Consider the following 23,405-nt stretch of genomic DNA (forward strand, 5'->3'; position numbering starts at 1 on the left):
CCTGTTTTATTTTTCTTCATTCGTGGGATGTAGGTTTTGCTGGATTAGCCCCTTGCTATTTCCACAAACAGCAATTAAGAGTCAACTACTGCACTGTGGATCTGGAGTCAAATGAGACCAGGTGACGATGGCGGATTTCCTCCCCAAAGGACTTAAATGAACCAAATCAGTGTTTACAACAATCAACAATAATTTATTTCATGATTGCCTTTAAACTAACCTTTTATTCCTGATTTTAAGACTAATGAAGCATTAATGTTAGTGATTATAATGAGGTCAGTTAGGTGGATCATAAAATATGAGTTCCTTGATTAGGACTGTTAACCCTGTCCAATCAGGGACCCCTGGCTGACAGATATAAACAGATGGGCACCTTGTGTCTCTCACTGTGTCTCACACCTGCACACACACACACCATGGGTGCTGGGGAAAAATAAGCACTACCGCAGTTAGGTGGTAGTGTGGGGGTTTAAAAAAAATAAAATAAACAGATGGGTCAGACATCCTATTCACTGTGAGAGCTGACTCTGACGGAGCTGGATCAGTGTTAAGGACTTCCCATCTGTAATTTGAGGGGGACATGGTGCCTCTGGAGTTATTTTGTCAACCATGTGTAAAGGGTTGGTTAACATAAAAAGACATAGGTTTATTTGTTAAGGATTCAAGCAGTTGGTGACAGTTGGCGAATGTGTTTGAATTAGCAGCTTCCTCAAAACAAACTGTGACTAAATCCACATCGCATGATACATTACACTGTTGACCTTCTAGCAATGTGTGCAGAAAACATAACTACATCCAGTTAAGTAAATGCAATGATACTTATGATCTGAAATCTGCTTTATGCTAAACATCAAATATTTTTAAAGCCGTTTAGCTTTCTTTGATTAAATATTGCCTGTTTTATCTGACTGCATAAAATATTTTGTTGATTAACTAAATATACTTGTAGTTTTGCAAATCTCGATTTTTAATTAATTTTAGTTACATGATGTCGAATGGCTATAAGCCCGCTCCGCTGGACCTTTCGGATATTAAACTACTCGCTGCTCAGGATGTTCTGGTTGACAAGTTGGCAGAAAATGCACACAACGTCTGGGCAAAAGACAGAATCAAACAAGGATGGACCTATGGCATCCAACAGGTGATTGTGATGCAGAGTAATTGAAGTAGCATATGGTGTGGAGCTCCACTGCATCAATCCTGCAATTAAATGTATGTTGCCAGGGAGACAATAATCAAGTTTCACTGAGATTGGATTATAATCTCGTTGTTGAGATATGTTCTGTGATTCTGTGATTGCAAAGAATTCCAGGGGCATAGAAGCTGACTAAGATCAAACAAAAGGAGGTGGGACATGAAACATTGACATGGTTTCTTGAGTCCTGCACCACTGCAGTGGTGATATGCCAGTATGATATGTTCTGAGTTCTTTCCTATATATTAGCTCACATAACAGACAGAACAAAGGGCTGGGTTCTTGTTCAGGCCGATGTCTTGAAATTTATTAGTACCGCTAACTATTCACACTGCTATAGTGTCACAGGCTTGCATGTAGTGTGCGTTTTGTGAAACCTTTTTTCCTGTTAAAGAGAGGGGACTCTATTTTGATGACATGTACAAGGCTGCATATAGATGTTTACTTAACGTTTTAGACATACAACATGACCTTTTATAGTTATTCTGGTGTGCTGCCTGTCATTATAAATGGATGAGTATCATTTTTCATAAAATGTATGGCTGTTATCTGGCCTGAAATCTGAGTCTTCACCTGTGTGACAGATAATTAAAAGTACACAGTTGCCAATTTCTTGGGCATTGTTCACTGCATCATCATATAGCCTAGCCACAAAGTTGTTTTATCTTCCCACAAACCCATGTGTTCATATGAAAGGCTCAAACTCTTGTACTTTTTCCCCTTTTAAGATGGGACAAATGCCTACCTGTCCATTAATTGTATTCTGCTATCAGGTCTTCCCTTCTTTCCAACAATATAGTATGTACATATCTACCTATTCATTCATGGGATGCAGGCTTTGCTGGCTGGGTCAGTATTTATTGCCCATCCCTAGATGCCCTTGAGGGAATAGTGGTGAGCTGCTTGGACCACCACAGTATTTGCTATAAGTACAAGAATTATGATCCACTGATACTGAAGGAAAGGTGAAATCGTTCCACATCAGGATGGCGATTGACTTGGAACTATAGTTGAATGGTGACAGTGTGTGAGGGGAGAATTCTGTGGATCTATCTTCCAAACATGAGAATTGCTGGTGAGAATAGATCTTTGTCTTGAGAAATAGCAAATAGATTTAGCATGGCTATGAGAATCTTGGCAAGTCAGTTTACATCTGACTATCATGAATTTTACAGTAAGGACAGTACATTCTGTGAGACCACATGAGGGTTCTGAGAAGAAGGTATACAATATTGGAACACCTCATCTCGTTTACATGTGTTGGAATGGTACATTATTGTACTGCTGACAAGTTTTGAGGAACATTGAATATATCAAATGGAGTGGTGTATGTGTGTGTGTGTGTGTCTCATTCAAAGTTGATGATGTAACATACCTTGGGAAATGCAATCTTGCAGTAAGGGCTTGGAAGAAATCTGGTGAGGGATGAAAAGATATCTGGTTTGTTGAGATGGATGGAGTTGACGTGTTGCACACAATTTGATTACTTGGTTGATTGTCCTTAATTAAATTGGACCAAAACGTGAATTCATGTTGTAATCGTTTGTATTTTTTTCTGTACCCATATCACCTATGTGTATGATCTAGCATGCCTACGACATAGGGCTTGTGATATTACTAGTTGCTTAAGTATAAAGATTATGTTCCGAGAGAGTCTTAGCTCATATTTGAATGACCTGAAAGAACATGCTCGTGCAGACTCTGTTGTTATGGTGAGACCACCTGGCAAAAATGAACTTTTTGAGCTGTTGTGTCTGTTCATCATCTGTGACGCCAAAACAAATGAGTTTCTTTGTCCAGCATGTACCCAGCATTGAGAGTGTTGTTGGAGCTGCAGTCATCCTGGCAAATGGAAAGTATTCCATCACACCACTTACTTGTACCTTGTAAATGGTGTGCAAGATTTGGGGAGTCAGGAGGTGAATTGCTCATCATCTGCTTTGATCTTAGATCTCAACAACATTTTAACATCACCATTAAATTCCGATATAGCAGCTGTTGTGCATGTGACATCGTTGTGTATTTGTGTGTGTTAGTGTGATGCAGTTGCACCTAATTTTACACACGCCTCGCTGCAAGCCTCATACCATATAACAAAGTGTTTCAATTAGCTTCATGTGACAATCCCATAAGGGTGCAAAATGAAGTGGGTTATTGTAATAAAATCCAACATTAATCAAATTGGTTTCATAGGAGATTATTCAGAGCCAGAGTGTCTGACTAGAAAAAATGGTCAAAGTTGAATCCACTACAGCTTTGAAAAACAAACGTAAAGGTCAAATAGAGTCAAAGTCATATGGCATGGAAACATTTGTCAGCATTTGGCCAATACCCCTCCAAACCCTTCCTATTCATGTATGCTTCCAGATGCCTTTTAAATGTAATTGTACTAGCCACCTCCACCTCTGGCAGCTTTTTCCAAACAAGCACCACTCTCTGCGTGAAACAGTTACCACTCTGGTCAATTTTAAATCTTTCCCCTCTCAACTTAAACCTATGCCCTCTACCTTTGACTCCCCTATCCTGAAGAAAAGACTTCGCCTGTTCACCCTATCCATACCCCTCATGATTTTATAAACTTGTATAAGGTCACCCCTCAACCTCTGACTCTCCAGGGGAAAAGTAAATCCAGTCTCTTCAGCCTCTCCCTACAATGAAAACTCTTCAATCCTGGCAATGTCTTTACAAGGGTATGTGGACAAAAGATCGGCAATTAAAGCTAAATGCTTGTTAGAGTCATAGTGTCATAGAGATGTACAGCATGGAAACAGAACCTTCGGTCCAACCTGTCCACGACAACCAGATCTCCCAAACCCAATCTAGTTCCAACTGCCAGCACCCGGCCCATATCCCTCCAAACCCTTCCTATTCATATACCCATCCAAATGCCTCTTACATGTTGCAATTGTACCAGCCTCCACCACTTCCTCTGGCAACTCATTCCATACACGTACCACCCACTTTGTGAAAAAGTTGCCCCTTCGGTCTCTTTTATATCTTTCCCCTCTCACCCTAAACCTATGCCCTCCAGTTCTGGACTCCCCGATCCCAGGGAAAAGACTTTGCTTATTTACCCTATCCATGCTCCTCATAATTTTGTAAACCTCTATAAAGGTCACCCCCCAGCCTCCGACCCTCCTGGGAAAACAGCCCCAGCCTGTTCAGCTGCTCCCTGTAGCTCAAAAACTCCAACCCTGGCAACATCCTTGTAAATCTTTTCTGAACCCTTTCAACTTTCACAACATCTTTCCGATAGGAAGGAGACCAGAATTGCATACAATATTCCAACAGTGGCCTAACCAATCCTGTACGGCCGCAAGGTGACTTCCCAACTCTTGTATTCAATACTCTGACCAATAAAGGAAAGCATACCAAACGCCTTCTTCCCTATCCTATCTACCTGCGACTCCACTTTCAAGGAGCTATGAACCTGCACTCCAAGGTCTCTTTGTTCAGCAACACTCCCATGGACCTTACCATTAAGTGTATAAGTCCTGCTAAGATTTGCTTTCCCAAAATGCAGCATCAAACATTTATCTGAATTAAACTCCATCTGCCACTTCTCAGCCCATTGGCCCATCTGGTCAAGATCCTATTGTGATCTCTTTGCTGTCTATTACACCTCCAATTTTGGCGTCATCTGCAAACTTACTAAGTATATCTCTTATGCTCACATCCAAATCATTTGTGTAAATGACAAAAAGTAGAGAACCCAGCACTGATCTTTGTGGCACTCCACTGGTCACAGGCCTCCAGTCTGAAAAACAACCCTCCACCACCACCCTCTGTCTTCTACCTTTGAGCCAGTTCTGTATCCAAATGGCTAGTTTTCCCTGTATTCCATGAGATCTAACCTTGCTAATCCGTCTCCCATGGGGAACCTTGTCGAACGCCTTAGTGAAGTCCATACAGATCACATCTACTGCCCTCAACAATCTTCTTTGTTACTTCTTCAAAAAACTCAATCAAGTTTGTGAGACATGATTTCCCATACACAAAGCCATGTTGACTATCCCAAATCAGTCCTTGCCTTTCCAAATACATGTACATGCTTTCCCTCAGGATTCCCTCCAACAACATGCCCACCACCGATGTCAGATTCACCGGTCTATAGTTCCCTGGCTTGTCTTTTCTGCCCTTCTTAAACAGTGGCACCACGTTTGCCAACCTCCAGTCTTCCGGCACCTCAACTGTGCCTGTCGATGATACAAATATCTCAGCAAGAGGCCCAGCAATCACTTCTCTAACTTCCCACAGAGTTCTCGGGTACACCTGATCAGGTCCTGGGGATTTATCCACCTTTAACCATTTCAAGACATCCAGCACTTCCTCCTCTGTAATCTGGACATTTTGCAAGTGTCATCATCTATTTCCCTATAGTCTATATCTTCCATATCCTTTTCCACAGTAAATACTGATGCAAAATATTCATTTAGTATCTCCCCCATTTTCTGTGGCTCTACACAAAGCCACCTTGCTGATCTTTGAGGGGCCCTATTCTCTCCCTAGTTACCCTTTTGTCCTTAATATATTTGTAAAAACCCTTTGGATTCTCCTTAATTCTATTTGCCAAAGCTACCTCATGTCCGCGCTTTGCCCTCCTGACTTCCCTCTTAAGTATGCTCCTACTTCCTTTATACTCTTCTAAGGATTCACTCGATCTATCTTGTCTATATCTGACATATGCTTCCTTCTTTTTCTTAACCAAACCCTCAATTTCTTTCATCATCCAGCATTCCCTAAACCTAACAGCCTTCCCTTTCACCCTGACAGGAATATACTTTCTCTGGATTCTTGTTATCTCATTTCTGAAGGCTTCCCATTTTCCTGCCGTTCCTTTACCTGCGAACATCTGCCTCCAATCAGCTTTCGAAAGCTCTTGCCTAATACCGTCAAAATTGGCCTTTGTCCAATTTAGGAGAAAGTGAGGACTGCATATGCTGGAGATCAGAGCTGAAAATGTGTTGCTGGAAAAGTGCAGCAGGTCAGGCAGCATCCAAGGAGCAGGAGAATCGACGTTTTGGGCATGAGCCCTTCTTCATTCCTGAAGAAGGGCTCATGCCCAAAATGTCGATTCTCCTGCTCCTTGGATGCTGCCTGACCTGCTGCACTTTTCCAGCAACACACTTTCACCGCTATCTCCAATTTAGAACTTCAACTTTTAGATCTGGTCTATCCTTTTCCATCATGATTTTAAAACAAATAGAATTATGGTCGCTGGCCCCAAAGTGCTCCCCCACTGACACCTCAGTCACCTGCCCTGCCTTATTTCCCAAAGGGGTAGGTCAAGTTTTGCACCTTCTCTAGTAGGTACATCCACATACTGAATCAGAAAATTGTCTTGTATGCACTTAAGAAATTCCTCTCCATCTAAACTTTAAACATTATGGCAGTCCCAGTTGATGTTTGGAAAGTTAAAATCCCCTACCATAACCACCCTATTATTCTTACAGATAGCTGAGATCTCCTTACAAGTTTGTTTCTCAATTTCCCTCTGACTATTGGGGTGGTCTATAATACAATCCCAAAAAGGTGATTATCCCTTTCTTATTTCTCAGTTCCACCCAAATAACTTCCCTGGATGTATTTCCAGGAATATCCTCCCTCAGTACAGCTGTAATGCTTTCCCTTATCAAAAATGCCACTCCCCCTCCTCTCTTGCCTCTCTTTCTATCCTTCCTGTAGCATTTATAACCTTGAACATTAAGCTGTCAGTCCTACCCATCCCTGAGCCATGTTTCTGTAATTGCTATGATATCCCAGTCCCATGTTCCTAACCATGCCCTGAGTTCATCAGCCTTCCCTGTTAGGCCCCTTGCATTGAAATAAATGCAGTTTAATTTATTAGTCCTACCTTGTCCCTGCCTGCCCTGACTGTTTGATACACTTCTGTTCTCAACTGTACCAGTCTCAGATTGATCTCTTTCCTCACTATCTCCCTGGGTCCCACCTTACTAGTTTAAATCCTTCCAAGCAGTTCTAGCAAATTTCCCTACCAGTATATTAGTCCTCTTCCAATTTAGGTGCAATCCGTCCTTCTTGTACAGGTCACTTCTACCCCAAAAGAGATTCCAATGATCCAAAAATGTGTATCTTTCTCCCATACACCAGCTCCTCAGCCATGCATTCATCTGCTGTATCCTCCTATTCCTGCCCTCACTAGCTCGTAGCTCTGGGAATAATCCAGATATTACTACTCTCGAGGACCTCCTTTTAAATTCCTGCCTAACTCTCTGTAATCTCCCTTCAGAATCTCAACCTTTTCCCTTCCTATACCGTTGGTTCCAATGTGGACAATGACGTCTTGTTAGCCCCTCTCCCCCGTGAGAACATTCTGCACCCTCTCTGAGACATCCTTGTTCCTGGCACAGGGAAACAACACACCATTCTGCTTTTTCTCTGCTGGCCACAGAAACGTCTGTCTGTACCTCGGACTACAGAATCCCCTAACACAATTGCTCTCTTGGAAGCCGACGTACCCCTTATTGCATTAGAGCCAGTCTCAATACCAGAAACTTGGCTGTTCGTGCTATGTTCCCCTGAGAATCCATCACCCCCTACGTTTTCCAAACCTGTTTGAAATGGGTATATCCACAAAAGACTCCTGCCCTAGGTGCCCACCTCTCTTACCCTTCCTGGCGTTAACCCATCGCTGTGACTGTATCTGAGACTTCCCCCCCCCCATCCCCCTTCCTATAACTGCCATCCATCACATACTGTGGCTGTTGCAAATTCCTCATCGCTTCTATCTGTCTGTCCAACCGATCCATTCGATCTGATAAGATTCGCATCCAACAGCATTTATGGCACATATAATTCACAGTAACCCTTAAACTCTCTTTAAACTCCCACATCTGACAAGAAGTACATATCACTGCAAAGGCCATTTTTGCTCCTTCACAATCTACAGACCCAGAAAATAACACCATCTTATTTCTCTACAAAACACTGCCTCAGGTTAAATTAATAGCTATGGCTTATATTTTAAGTTTAATCAAGAGACTTATCTCCAAAATCATATAATCAAGAAAGAACCCACTGTACTCACTGATACAGCCTTTCTCTTGGACAGACTTAAAACAACAGTTAACTTATCTGATTCTGTGTTGTGAACTTCGCCCAAACTGGTTCCTCCAAGATTAGTTGTGAAATTCACAGTTTGTTAATTTTCCCAGATACACTCCGATGTCCAGCGACACATGAATTCAAAAACTGCAAAGGCAGTATCCGTGCAGGTTCTCTCTCTCTCTCTCTCTCTCTCTCCTGCACTGTCCTCACCATGTGCTTCCTTTGTCTGCTCTTCTCCCTTTTAAAACTGTTGTTCTGACTTTTTTTTTCCAAAGTTCCAAAACAATGCAACCGCATATAAAACAATAATTGCTGCTCCTGGAATTCGAGGAAATCACCTCCAGCATCTAAAATACCTCAAAAAAGTGCAGCTCTTACAGCCAGAGTTTTTCCCATCCTCCATCTTGGATTCCCCTGAATCCTAGTTGTTTTAGAGCATCAGCACAAACATGGTATGCTTTCATTGTGCAGTAAAATGCATTACTTAACATGAACCACTGCTTCACAGTCATTAATAGGTAGGCTTGAGAGTTTTAAAATGTTTTAACATGAATCTTTGGGTATAAACGAGGACATTATTTTGTGTTTGCACCCCATAAAATTAAAATCTAAATGATTGAAAATATTTATAAAAATATACATTAAAAATCTGGTGTGGTAATATTGCCTGTCACTTCCTGTAGGATATCAAGAACAAAAGGAACCCTCGATTGGTGCCATATAGCCTCCTTGATGAACGAACCAAAAAGTCAAACAGAGACAGTTTACGTGAAGCAATTCGCACTTTAATTGGCTATGGTTACAATATTGAACCATCTGACCAGGAAACCGGTGAGTTTAACTACTACAGATCAGATCATTCAATTGAGAATATCAAAATGGTAAGTTTATGAAGTGTAGAAACAACAATCAGAGTTATTCTAAAAATGTATATAACATTCCTGCAATTAGGTGCTTCTGAGGTTAATACTAGTTGACTTTCTTGGATAATCTTCCTGAAAATGTATCTTTTCCTCTTTATTATATTAGTGCCTTGCTTAACGTTTGTCTGAAAACATAGCGAACTGTTACCTTCGGTCATTTTGCTGTCGATAGTGTCTGTATTTGGTGCACGAGGTTTATTTGGTGGAAGCCCACACACAGTTCTCTCGCTTCCCAATTGAAAAAGTCAAGTGCATAGTCAAGTACAGAATAAGATCTATTGTAATGAAACAAGCAATTAATCTGTCTGTTTCAGGAGTTAGGGTAAGATCTTAGGCATTCCTTTTTGGGAAGCTTGTTTTTTTTTTGACGAAAACTAATTCTTTAAAATTATGGTGCATATTTTGTCTCTTATGTTTGGCCTAAATAAAACTAGCAGAAACAGCTTCTTGGATGACATTGCAATGTTTAAGCGCTGACTTTGCAGCATTTCTTGAACAACAGAGATTATTGCTGTCAGTAGTTTATTTGCTGGCTGTTTAAAAATTTAAACCAAGACTGCACTTTAAATTATCCTCCTACTGGGTTTTTAAGATATGTATAGCATTTCAGATTTTTTTATGCTAGCAGGATTTGAGAATTAGGATTTTCAGAAATTGGACAAATTGTCCTTATTGAATTTATGACTGAGTGGTTCAGGCATTTATTCCTCTTTTGGGCTGTAATAAAGTTCTTATCTCTTTGCCATAGATGTTAAAAAACATGAAACCTAAACCTATCAGTTTTATTTCTAACTTATAAATGACTTTATTTCATTGCTTCCTTCTTTAATACCATTGTACCCAATAAGCCAACATTTGCAATTGCCATAGATCACGGAATAGAAATTGTCATGGTTATAAAACAACCCAATTTCTTTGGTCATGTGTACAAGTAAACTCCTTAGTTTGTAGTCAAAGCATGCCAAATTTACATCAAACCATGAACGCATGCTTCACTTACTGGTTCTTTGTAACTGGGCACAAGTGATCAAACAGGCAATACGAAACAAGCAAGGAGAATGCTGGAGAAACTCAGCAGGTCTGCTAACATCTGAGGAGAGAGAAACAGAGCTTCATCTCACTTCCTTGTGTAGAGGTCGGTGCTGCAGCCTGACAGTCGGCTTTGGAAAGAAAGATGGCTTCTCCCAGATTCAAGACACTATAGACTGTATACAAAGTGTGTTGAGAGGCTCATTTCATGATGTAGTTGACTTTATCAATACAAAAGGGTTCCCTTCCATCAACGTGCAAGTCATCTGTGATCATTGGTATCGCATCTTAACATTGTGTGCCAGGTACCCTTGGAGCTGCATGTTGTCTGTCACCTTGAGGGTGCTCATATTCTCAAGGGCCAGATGCCTTACCAAGATGGTTACTCCGAGATGTGCGTTACCTTCTGCAAACCATAGTTTATGACTGGGTCACATAACCTTCCCCGAATGAAACTGACTGCAGATACAATGCAGACCATTCTTCAACCATGGTCCTGTGTATCAGACAATAGGAATACTGAAGGAGAGGTTCTGGTGTTTGAATCTGTCTGGGAAATCTAAAACTGTTGTGTTGAAATGGTACTTGCTTGTTGTGCTCTGAAGAACTGGAGCAGGCAAGGGAGTGATTTGATGGATTCTGAAGAGCTAAGAAAGTGGATAATGAGAACATTGAGAAGGAGGAACACTACTTTCTATATGATAAAGCGCAGCAGAATCAGGCACAGAATAGCAGGAAGGATTTAATTGACACCAAGGTGCGGTAGATATGAACAGTGAAATGCTTTGGTTTGTTTTTGTTTGTTCAGTTTTGCTCTTACTAAATAAAAGTGAACATTCTAAACAATTTGAAGGCTTTTCTGGATGTGAGGACACATTGAGAGACAAAGAAACTGCAGATGCTGGAATCCAAAGTAGACCGGCAGGAGGCTAGAAGAACACAGCAATCCAGACAGCATCTGGACAGGTGGAGAGGTTTATGCCTGAAACATTGATTTTTCCACCTCCTGATGCTGCCTGGCATGCTATCTTCTCCCAACCTCCTGCTTGTTTACTTAGGATCCCATATTGAGCAATGAGAGGATGTTGGGACACACCGGACATTGGGTTGGGGTAGCACTCAGTTAGACAGCAGTGAAAGTTGAAATGGGACAAAGGATGGATAAGCTGTGGAGCTCAAGTCTTAAATAGTAAATTTACTATTTGCAAATGCTGTAAATCTACAATAACAAATAAAAGTAAGGATGAGAAAGTCTCATCAGGTCAGACAGCAACTTTGGAGAGAAGGAAAATTAATATTTAGTGTCAATGGTCTTTCATCAGAATTGAAGAGAAATAGACATGAAAGAGTCATTCATCTGCTTGAAGATGAGTGGGAGGAAGAAGATTAAAGCAGAAGATCTGTGAGCGGGTGGAGGCCAGGGGTGATGAAAGGTTTCATGGTGTAACAGCCTGTGAATGTGATAACAGATATAGTGGAGAAACAAAGGTTGTATCCAAACGAAACTTAAATCACCACATCAAGATGTCTGAATGCAGCATGAAGGAATAAAGAAAGAAGCAGCTTGAAGATCAATTCAGCAAAACAAAAGGGAAAAAAACAAAAGTACACAGAATAAGATGGAGGAAGAGTTTATAATATAAAGTAGTTGAACTCAGTGTTGAGCCCAGACAGCTGTGGAATGCTGAGTCATATAATTAGATTAGATTAGATTAGATTAGATTAGATTATTTACAGTGTGAAAACAGGCCCTTCGGCCCAACAAGTCCACACCGCCCCGCCGAAGCGTAACCCACCCATACCCCTACATCTACATCTACTCCTTACCTAACACTACGGGCAATTTAGCATGGCCAATTCACCTGACCTGCACATCTTTGGACTGTGGGAGGAAACCGGAGCACCCGGAGGAAACCCACGCAGACACGGGGAGAACATGTAAACTCCACACAGTCGGTCGCCTGAGGCGGGAATGTGTTGTTCCTTGAAATAATGTTGAACTGCACTGGAGCATTTCAGCACACTATGGGTAGAACAGTCAGCATTGGAGCAAAGTGGAGGATCAATCTGACAAGCAAGAGGAATCTCTGATTTCTGAGGGTATCTGGCAGATATGTGGTATTGGTGATCACCAATGACTCTATGGACCGGAACCTTTTTTCTCTTGATGCAGTCTGCTGCATTGTAATGTGGTGCTCTGAACATGACGTGGATAATCTATAGCATCCTGCACCTGGGGGATGTCAGCCATCAGCAAAGTCTGTGGCCGAGGCTACAACACTCCACTCACCATGGAGTTAAAGATGAAGCAGTGTGATCTGACACACATCACATTGGGTACAGCCTTAATATATTTGCAAGTTGGGAATTGAAAGATCCTACACAAAATCTCAAGTGGATTCTTGGAAGAAGTCAGTTGCATGAAGAGCTTGAGTAGATTCCACCCCATGTCTTTCAGTTCTTAACACATTATACATGAATATGAATCAGACATTCAAGTTATTTATAACTTCACAACTTTAAAGCCCAAGCTTTTAAATAATAACATGTTATGATTCATCATTAGGAAATTCAAAAGCAGTTTTCTCTCCAAACGTTTATATTTGGGCACACATAGTGAGGAATGAAGGATATAATTAATCTTTGAGAAATGAAGGGTGGGATTTAACATTGGCAATTGGACTGTCACCTGCCAGTTGAAGAACTAGTGAGGAACTGTGCCACTTTCATTGAGGAAGTGCCCATCAGGTACTTCATTGGTCAGAGTCTGGCCTTACCCAGAAAGTAGGAACTTGAGCATGGAAATACTAGCTCCTGACAACTACTGACCACTGATTGGCTGACAGCTCTCCATAGTCTGTTGGTGCCACCAGAAACTCTGGCTGCACCCAGTAGAGGATTGCCAAAGGGGCAGGCCACCAGTGGGTGAGTGGGTGGGGGTTACAGAGAGGGACTGGCTAGCTTTTGGAAGAGGGGGAGTTGCACAAAAGAACAAGGAAGCAGCTCTCTCGACCTCCCCATTTTCTACTACCTGTCAGGCAATGGGGTACTGGCAGCTGCCCAGGTTTTTCATGTGGTGACTCTCCTTGCTCGCTTACTTACTTAAGGGCAGCAATTAGCAGTTGGCCGAGAGGTCAAGAATGGTCTTCTCACTCAGGTGGGGAGGGTCCCCATGTACTACTGTCCTGCTCAATTAAATGGAACCTGCCACTAAATTCACTGCCAAGGGAAGACAGTGCTGCCCTGTCAACATCATCTGACTGAAAACTATCCGATTAATATGAGATATTTGTATCATCAATAGGCACAGTTGAGGTGCCAGAAGACTGGAGGTTGGCTAATGTGGTGCCACTGTTTAAGAAGGAGGGCAAGGACAGGCCAGGGGACTATAAACCAGTGAGCCTGACATCGGTAGTGGGCAAGTTGTTGAAGGGAATCCTGAGGGACAGGATGTACATGTATTTGGAAAGGCAAGGACTAATTAGGGATAGTCAACATGGTTTTGTGCGTGGGAAATCATGTCTCACAAACTTGATTGAGTTTTTTGAGGAAGTAACTAAGAAGATTGATGAGAGCGGAGTGGTAGATGTGATCTATATGGACTTCAGTAAGGCGTTTGACAAGGTTCCCCATGGGAGACTGATTAGCAAGGTTAGATCTCACGGAATACAGGGAGAACTAGCCATTTGGATACAGAACTGGCTCAAAGACAGAGGGTGGTGGTGGAGGGTTGTTTTTCAGACTGGAGGCCTGTGATCAGTGAGTGCCACAAGGATCAGTGCTGGGTCCTCTACTTTTTGTCATTTACACAAATGATTTGGATGTGAGCATAAGAGATATACTTAGTAAATTTGCAGATGACGCCAAAATTGGAGGTGTAATAGACAGCGAAGAGATCACAATAGGATCTTGACCAGATGGGCCAGTGGGCTGAGAAGTGGCAGATGGAGTTTAATTCAGATAAATGTGAGGTGCTGCATTTTGGGAAAGCAAATCTTAGCAGGGCTTATACATTTAATGGTAAGGTCCTCGGGAGTGTTGCTGAACAAAGAGACCTTGGAGTGCAGATTCATAGCTCCTTGAAAGTGGAGTCTCAGGTAGGTAGGATAACGAAGAAGGCGTTTGGTATGCTCTCCTTTATTGGTCAGAGTATTGAGTACAAGAGTTGGGAAGTCACCTTGCGGCTGTACAGGACATTGGTTAGGCCACTGTTGGAATTTTGTATGCAATTCTGGTCTCCTTCCTATCGGAAAGATGTTGTGAAAGTTGAAAGGGTTCAGAAAAGATTTACAAGGATGTTGCCAGGGTTGGAGGATTTGAGCTATAGGGAGAGGCTGAACAGGCTGGGGCTGTTTTCCTTGGAGCTTTGGAGGCTGGGGGGGTGACCTTATAGAGGCTTACAAAATTATGAGGGGCATGGATAGGGTAAATAGGCAAAGTCTTTTCCCTGGGGTCGGGGAGTTTAGAACTAGAGGGCATAGGTTTAGGTTGAGAGGGGAAAGATATGAAAGAGACCTTTGGAGCAACCTTTTCACAAAGTGGGTGGTACGTGTATGGAATGAGTTGCCAGAGGAAGTGGTGGAGGCTAGTACAATTGCAACATTTAAGAAGCATTTCGGTATATGAATAGGAAAGGTTTGGAGGGATATGGGCCCGGTGCTGGCAGGTGGGACTCGATTGGGTTGGGATATCTGGTTGGCATGGACCGAAGGGTCTGTTTCCATGCTGTACATCTCTATGACTCTATATAGAAACATATTTGAAGAAACTTGGGACATTTAAAGAATAGCAGTAAAGATAATAAAGAGTAAAGCAGTTTACATGATGCATCATAGAATCCTTACAACACAGAAAGAGGCTATTCAGCCCATCGAGTCTGCATTGACCCTCTGAAGAGCAACCCATCCAAACTCAGGTCCCCCACCCTATCCCTGAATTTACCAAGGCTAATCCCTCGAACCTGAACATCCTTGGACACTATAGAGTAATTCAGCATGGCAAATCCACCTAACCTTACATATCTTTGGACTGTGAAAGGAAATCCGAGCACCTGAGGAAATCCATGCAGACACGGGGAGATTGTACAAATTGCACACAGATAGTGACCCAAGGCTGGAAGCGAACCCAGATCCCTGGTGCTGAGAGGTAGCAGTACTAACCACTGAGTCACTGTGCCAGATCTGTATGTCTGATTAATAGTATGGCCAAGAGAGCAACTTTATGAGCAGATCTAATTTTTTTTGACTAAACTTAAAATGAAAATGCAGCTGTGTTTATGTACGGAATTGAAGTCACAAATAAAATGATGTTGGCCAATTGCAGTGAAAATCTGAGATCAAGCCATATAATTAGCACCACTTGTGTGATGCTCACTTTATTGATTTCTTCATTCAGTGGGTTAGTGAGGCTGGCTGCATCTAAATTTGAAAAAAAATAAGACAAATAACAGACCATCTTGCCTGAGATCACCACCTTCAAATGCTCAGTTTGCCTTGGGGGCAGTGCATTGCACATCCAAAATTTAAAACATTGCCAGCTTCAATAAAAATTATGTCCACATTAATAATATTTATAAAGTTGTTTTTAGAAGAAACGTGAGTTTTATAATCCAGAATTATGACAGTCCATTCCTTCAGTGCAAATGTGGTGGAACAAACTTTATTGTTGCCTCCTAAATTCTTCAAGCAGACCCATTGGTATGCCTTGGATCAATAGGGCTGCTTCAGAGATTGTCACCCTGATGTGGAATATTCCATTCTGTTCTCCTGATGTACCAAAATGATCCTTCCTGTTCTACAGAACTTTGATTGCCAAGAAAATCCAATGAAGCTGTAAGTGCAGTCAATAAAAATAATGAATCTTGTTTCTTTAAAAAAAAATGCAAATATGGAACAGTTTTGGGATCCTTTCTCTTTGAACATTTGGGGATCTACACAGGCCCTGAAAAGAGCCCAGACCATTCTTCAGCTCGCCAGAGTTCAGGAGCCAGGAAAGGGTATACTGGGTCACCCAGTAACTTCCCCTGACATACCTTTGATGTGTTGTGTTGAGGATATTAGTAACATTCTCAACCTACCCATGTTTACACCCATCCTAGCACCAGAACTTAATGAGGAAATCCAGCAGAATTTGGTTCCATTTCAAAAACATGTTATCAGATAGAAAAATATTATTGGAAATGGAAATTTGTCAAGTTACGAGAGACTGAAATTTATTTAGTTTATCTGTCATGATGGAAGTATTCTATGTCAAAATTTTTATCTATCAATGTTTTGACATTGAAAAGTTCTTTACATGAAATGCATTTTGTCACCTCTTAAATGTGATAATTTACCATTTTTGTATTTTAAGCCGGTGAAACAGTGGAAAAAATTAGCATTGACAAGATCCGTTTCTTCCGAGTGGAGGAGACCTATGCAGTCAAGACTGGAAAGTGGTATTTTGAGTTTGAGGCAGTGACAGCAGGAGAAATGCGTGTTGGCTGGGCAAGGCCAGCATGTAGACCTGACGTCGAACTCGGAGCTGACAGCAATGCCTTTGTATTTAATGGCTATAAGGTTTGTGATGTGCTGCTGTGGAAAACCTGTGAAGTGTGGGCAGTCAACTTACTCAAAATCTGAGGATGGCTGCAATTTTCAAAAACATGGGTACTCTCAGCAAAAAAAATGATGCTTATTTATTTTGCAAAGTATGCTTGAAAAATATTTCTTACCCTTAATGGAAGTATTTTTAAACCAAACAATTAATCATTTAAAATGTTGTGACAGGAGAAATATTTTGCCAGAATCTTTTGTTGTGCACTCACCAAGACAAGTGCAAGGAAACCAAATGTCAAAACATTTACAATGTTTTATTTTACAGGAGAAATGGGTACTGATTGGTTGGCAAAACCTGATTGCTTTGCTTTCCCCAGGGCAACACCTTGGGGAAGAAGACTTGCCTTGCTAATCAGCCAGCACCTTTTTCTCTTGTAGAATATATTGCTGGATTGTTTGGAATTTTTATGAAGGAGCAAGTTGCTTTTTATAGCAATTTTCAAATTCAATCATTGCCAATTGATTAATCTAAAATGCTACTTGGGGTAGTCAGACATCTAGTACAGATTCTATTTAATTACAGTCAATCAAAATAACTTTTGATGTCTTCCCCAATATAGCATTACAAGTTGACAAGAATACATTTTCAGTTGCCAATGCTGAATTAACAGACAGTGGTGTGCAATAGGTACCTGTCATATGTAAAATAAAATTACTCCCAATATACAGGCAGGTTCAGTGTTGCTGATGGGTAGTTTGCTGTTAGGCTAGTTTTTTATTTTCTTTGCTTCAGGATTTAAAGGCCCACAACATCTTAAGTAGAGAGATATTCACCCAAATGGGTTCTTTTTAACAGAGCTGAAAGGTTTCCAAACAAATGTTCCCAAATGTATGCCATAGAGGCCCCAGCTCCATTCATGTATCTGTGGGAACTCGGGGGAAAGATTGGAATAGAGCAACACATCAGTGAAAGTTGCTAATAGGTACTGAAAGGGTGTCTCAGGCATGGGACACCAGCATCCCTGATATGGACAGTCAGTGGTACAGTGTAAGAATCAAACATGAGAACATGTCGAGCCGTAGAGGTGCATCTGTGATTCTTTTAGATCTTGGAACATTTTGCCACTGTGTAAAATGAGAATTCTCTGCCATATTTTGCTATTTGTCTCTGAGGAAGTGATGAGTTTGCTCACTCTCAAAGAAAGTTCATCCAGCACTGAAACGAACAAAATGCTGGAGATCGCAGGAGGTCAGGCAGCATCCATGGAGAGAGAGAAAGCTTGACTCGAAATGTTAGCTTGCTCTATCTCCAAGGATGAACTGCCTGACATCCAGCATTTTTTGCTTCAAGTACAGATTGCAGTAATTTGCTCCCACAGTTCATCATAGGAGGTGTTTAATGGATCTGCATGCAGTTGAGGTACATCAAATGTTAGTACTATCTTCAGTAGAAGAGTGGAATAGCTTGTGGCACATAAGTGTAAAGGGTAGTTGTGACCTGATTAGCCTGTGGCCAAGGAAAACATGCATTTAAATGATGCTGTATGTTGACTGATAACATGACATAACGTTTGAAAACCACATCTCGGCATATGAGGTGTACCTTGGTCAGACAGAGATTTGGGCTCCCTATGCTTGTGGGTGCCATTTGTCTGAAGTGTTAATTGCTGACCTGAAGTCCCTCTTGCTTTTTTTCTTGTAAGAAGTTAAGATAGAAGGAAAGTGCCAATGCAAAAGGCAGGGCAGCTTACTGAAATGAGACAAGTGGGAAAATAAATGGCCCCAGTGACTGGCACAAAGAGAATGAAGAAATACTTGGCATTTGTGGATGAATCAGTCTGAACATGAAATCAAGATAATGGAGATAGAATCACCCTACTCTATTAAAAACTGTGTTCCCAAAAATGGCACTGCTTCCACCAGACATTAGGGCCACATTTTCCCAAACCCCTAAAAATGAATAGCACGATGGAATGAACTAGTCATTTAATAACCTGTTGTTGCAAAGACCTGTTAAGCCATTGCCATGGCCATTTAGAAATTGATTGGGTAAAACTGCTGTGTAATGCTAACTTCATATCCTGTTTGTTTTTTGTAATTGTGCCATACAATTTGCAAAATACCATGACAGCAACTGTTAAGTCACATAGAAAATGTATTGGTTAAGAATTGCCTCTGGAAGGAGATCTTTCCCCTAGTGAAACACCCTAAAATGCCATTATTTCTAATATCTAATAATTGCCCCATTGAGTAAAATTGTTTTGACTTAATGTGCATCGTTCATATTTATTCTTGTTAGAATTTAGTACAAATTCACTGGAAGTATTATGGATTAGCAACATGAATTTGTGTTGATTGTTGAAGACTTCTAGTAATATTCATGCACATTTAATGCACTAAGAATAAGACGTCATGATCTTTTTCAGGCTCAGTGTTGGCATCAAGGTGCAGCTTACTTTGGCCGCACCTGGCAGCCTGGTGATGTAGTTGGCTGCATGATTGATCTGCATGATAAATCAATGGTATTTACTCTGAATGGAGAACTCCTCATTACGAATAGTGGCTCAGAACTCGTCTTTACAGATTTCCATATTGAAGATGGTAGGTTAATATTTGTTATTTCATTTTAACATTAACCATTTTAATTAGACATATGTGTTCGATTATTGATAGTCTTGGTAATTTTCATAACTGCATAGTACTGACCAAGTAAAAATGTGAGACTTTAACTGTTTCGTGGGATGATACAGGTAAACATGTGAAGTTATTGCTGTTGTAGCTAAAATATAACAAGCATCAATTTAAAGGGCAGTATACACAAGATTTCCTTGTGTATACTGCTCTTTATGATAGCTTTAGACAATGAAGGCAGTTGGGTCCATTTCATCTCATCATTCGGAATATTATGGCATTGGCATAAATCTGGAATAGACTTTGATACATTAGCACTCAGCTGCTGGGAGACAGATACAGTAAACCCAACTCCTACACAATTCCACTCTTGGTGGCCAATGCCATTTTGACAATCTGGCCTCATTTGAATTTCATCAGTGACTTGTTTGGGCACAGCAATCCAGTGATCAAAAAGATTGTCAATGTGAAATAGGAGCAGAAGCAGGCCATTCAACCCCTCCTGCCTGCTTACCTATTCAGTAATATGCCTGATCTTATTTGTGTTTGGCATATTACATTCCCATCTGCACCCAATAACCTTAATCTACCTCTGTCCTAAAAACATTCAAGTAAAGTTTGAGGCAGAGTTTCAAGGTCACACAGACTTTTGAGAGTTTAAACAAATGTTCTCTTCCTCTTAGCACAACACCTAATTAGCATCCTAGTTCTGGACTCGCCCATGAGAGAAAATATCATTCCACATCCAAGACCAGGCAATCCTGCCCACTGTATTCCCTTGCCTTCTTCACTCACAGTCACATACCCCCAACCCCAATCCCTGAGCTAATCACAAAATCCTGTCCTAAGGGATGCAATAGCCTCCTGGTACAAAGAATCCAGGTAACTTTCCTTTCCCTGATGAGTCAGTAATCTGGGAATTTCTCTGTGGAACCCAGCTAATTCTGGAAGGCTTAGTTTAGGAGGGGGAGTGTGGGGTTCAGGCGTTCCCAAGGAAGGGCCCCAGCAGTTGGTAACTGGGTGCGCTGTTTCTTCTGGAATAAGCAAGAAGCGGCTTTACTGAAGACAACTAATGCTGGAGATCCCGGGGGTCAGGCAGCATCCATGGAGCAAGAGCAAGCTAACATTTCGAGGCTAGATGACTCTTCATCAGAGCTGAAGTAAAGTGTGGAGGGGATAGCATTCATGCTATATTCGGTGGGGGAGCACGGGGGGTTGGGTGCCGATATTGATAGTTCAGGTTAAGTGATCGGAATGTGAGAATGGCAGAACAATGGTATATCTCCTGCCACACTTGAAAGGATAGTAAGTGGAATAGGGAGAGGAGAGGATACAATAACAAGGTAATAAGAACGGGAAGGAATGGTCACAATTTAACGGTACTGTACTCAAAATGTTTGTGAATGGCCTGCAGTAAGGACCTCTTGACTACATCACCATAACTAGTGATGAGTGGAGCTTGCTTTAAAATTGCCTTGGAATCTGATTGCTATCACAAGTTGCTGACTTGCTGTGTTTGTTGAAGGAGTTTGGGTCATCTATCGCACATTAAAATCACAGTAACCCGAATCAGGGAGAAAATTGTTTTATTGATTTCTGTGCATCTGTGTTAAGGCTAAGAGCCCTCGCTTTTAAAATCATTGCAATAAAATTAGGAATAACTTGGCTGTTTTGCTGTGTGGTGCATCTAGGGTCTTGATATTACCACTTTGTGATCAGAAGTTTTTTATGCAATACCAAGAATATATGCTTCATTTGTCACTTACAAGTATTTGACTGTTTTATTTCGCATTAAATTACATCCCATAAATGAGGATTAAATTAGACCACAAAGAGGTTTCCTTCTCTTTCACCAAAGCAATGTTGGTACAGAAATTAACCAAACCAAGAAATTGTGATTTGTTTTAGATAGACCCTACGTGACTTAGAGCAGGTCTTGAGGTGCAGTTGATAGAGCCTCTGCTTCTTAGCCAGCATCTCCCAGGTTCGAGTCCCACCTCAGTACTTGATGAACAAATCTGGTTCATAATATGGCCAAACATTTTGAGTTGCATACACAACACTTTTCATTGTATTTTATAACAAGATACACATGACAATAAATAAACCAAATCAAATCAAATTAAATCCTTCCAAAACATGCTAGTGGCAGGTGATGAGAGCATTCGAGATCTTGGGCCACCTCTGTGATGGAAAGGAAGTTGGAGTCTCTACTATGTCTAGCCATCACTCCAGACTACAATACGCTGATGAAAATGCACGTTCCCACAGCAACTCAGAGTTCCTGAGTGAACTGTAACCATGTGACTCACTTCAACTCTCACTCTATGTAATGTGGAGGGGATATCCTGGGTATTCGTCATTTTTATCAAATCCTGAATATTTCATGTTGATCTAGGTTATCATGCTTAATAATCATCAGCACAGGTTTATTTTATTATGGCCAATGTAATATGCCATGTACCCTTCTGTCATGACAATCTAAATTTTGATACATGTATTCTCTTATTTAATAGCTATCTCAACGAACCAATATAAAATATGATTTTGGTTTCCTCCCATAACTCTAGGTTTCATCCCAATTTGTTGTCTGGGCCTGTCTCAGATAGCCCGCATGAATTTCGGAGAGGATGCCACCACTTTCAAGTACTATACCATGTGTGGTTTACAAGAAGGTTATGAACCTTTTGCAGTAAACATGAATCGTGATGTAGCTATGTGGTTCAGTAAGCGATTACCTCAGTTTGTTCCTGTACCAAGAGATCACAACCATATTGAGGTAAGTTAGAAATGGTGACCAAACTCTACATACATGCATTGAAAATGGTATTGGCTTACGCACACTATGTTGTTTTCATAGGAGAATGAAAATAAAGATAAACCCCCAAGTCCATTCTAAACTGCAGCATGCTGCTGTACAGTGGGACCTGGGTGTCCTTGTGCATGAATCACAAGAGGTTTGTTTAAAGGTGCAATTAAGAAGACAATTGGAATATTGTCCTTCACTGGTAGAGGGATGGAGTTTAAAAACAGGGAGGTTATGCTGCAACTGTATAGGGTGCTGCTAAGGCCACACCTGGAGTACTCCTTGCAGTTTTAGTCTCCTTACTTGAGAAATGATGTACTGGCACTGGAGGTGTATGGAGGAGGTTCACTGGGTTGATTCCAGAGACCGATGGTTTATGAGGAGGGATTGAATAGACAGTATTCATTAGAGTTTAGAAGAATAAAGAGAGATCATTTCGAAGCACACACAGTTCTGAAGGGAATAGATAAAATAGAAGGAGCGAGGTTGTTTCCACTGGTGGGTGAAACTAGAATTAGAGGGCACAGCCCGAAAGTAAGGGGAGCAGATTTAGGACTAAGTTGAGGAGGAACTTCTTCACCCCAAGGGTTGTAAATCTGTGAAATTCCCTGCCCAGTGAAGCAGGTGAGGCTACCTCTCGAATGTTATTAAGGCAAAGATTAATTTTTGAACAGTAAAGGAATTAAAGGGTAATGATGAGAAGGCAGGTAGGTGAAACTGAGTCCACAGAAAAATCTTACTGAATGGTGGTGCAGGCTACACCCTACTCCTGCTCCTATTTCTTAGGCTTTTATGTAACCCTGGGAAATCAGAGGAATTGTACAATCTGTGTACGTAATTAAATTAAAACGTTCAGAATCCATTGTGATAGTAACTGATTAGTCGCTCACTTTAAAACAATGATTTTGATTACAGAACATGTCTGTGACACCTACGGTGGAAATTTATTAAGCTGTGCCCTTCTTAGTAAATAGATTATTCTCGGGGGGCAAGCCATTTAGAGGAGTTCAAATGTTGGAAGGGTATTCATTGCTTTTCATCTTTGCAATTGGTTCTTTTCATTATTGTAACAGATTTCTAATTTCTGAAGTTTCAGCTATTTGAAACCTTCTGGGAATCATGTTGTAATGTTTGTGGTGCACTTTTTGCAATTCCTTTGGAATGCATGCCTCTGGCTATATCATATATTATTTCTAACTTTAATGAAAATAACAGAA

At 41.0% G+C, this 23,405-nt stretch overlaps 1 protein-coding gene across 9 annotated transcripts in view; it reads left to right on the forward strand.

The window, feature by feature from the left end:
• Nucleotides 1-23,405, forward strand: part of ryr3 (ryanodine receptor 3) — a 382,820-nt gene that overhangs the window by 150,745 nt on the left and 208,670 nt on the right. For all 9 annotated transcript variants that reach the window (XM_072569064.1, XM_072569065.1, XM_072569067.1 and 6 more), the window contains 5 exons: nucleotides 982-1,141; nucleotides 8,947-9,094; nucleotides 16,567-16,772; nucleotides 19,178-19,352; nucleotides 21,953-22,161. In XM_072569064.1, the coding sequence (XP_072425165.1) occupies nucleotides 982-1,141; nucleotides 8,947-9,094; nucleotides 16,567-16,772; nucleotides 19,178-19,352; nucleotides 21,953-22,161 (898 nt within the window). The remainder of the gene's footprint in view (nucleotides 1-981; nucleotides 1,142-8,946; nucleotides 9,095-16,566; nucleotides 16,773-19,177; nucleotides 19,353-21,952; nucleotides 22,162-23,405) is intronic.

This window comes from Chiloscyllium punctatum, chromosome 4, assembly GCF_047496795.1.
Source record: "Chiloscyllium punctatum isolate Juve2018m chromosome 4, sChiPun1.3, whole genome shotgun sequence".
Taxonomy (NCBI): domain Eukaryota; kingdom Metazoa; phylum Chordata; class Chondrichthyes; order Orectolobiformes; family Hemiscylliidae; genus Chiloscyllium; species Chiloscyllium punctatum.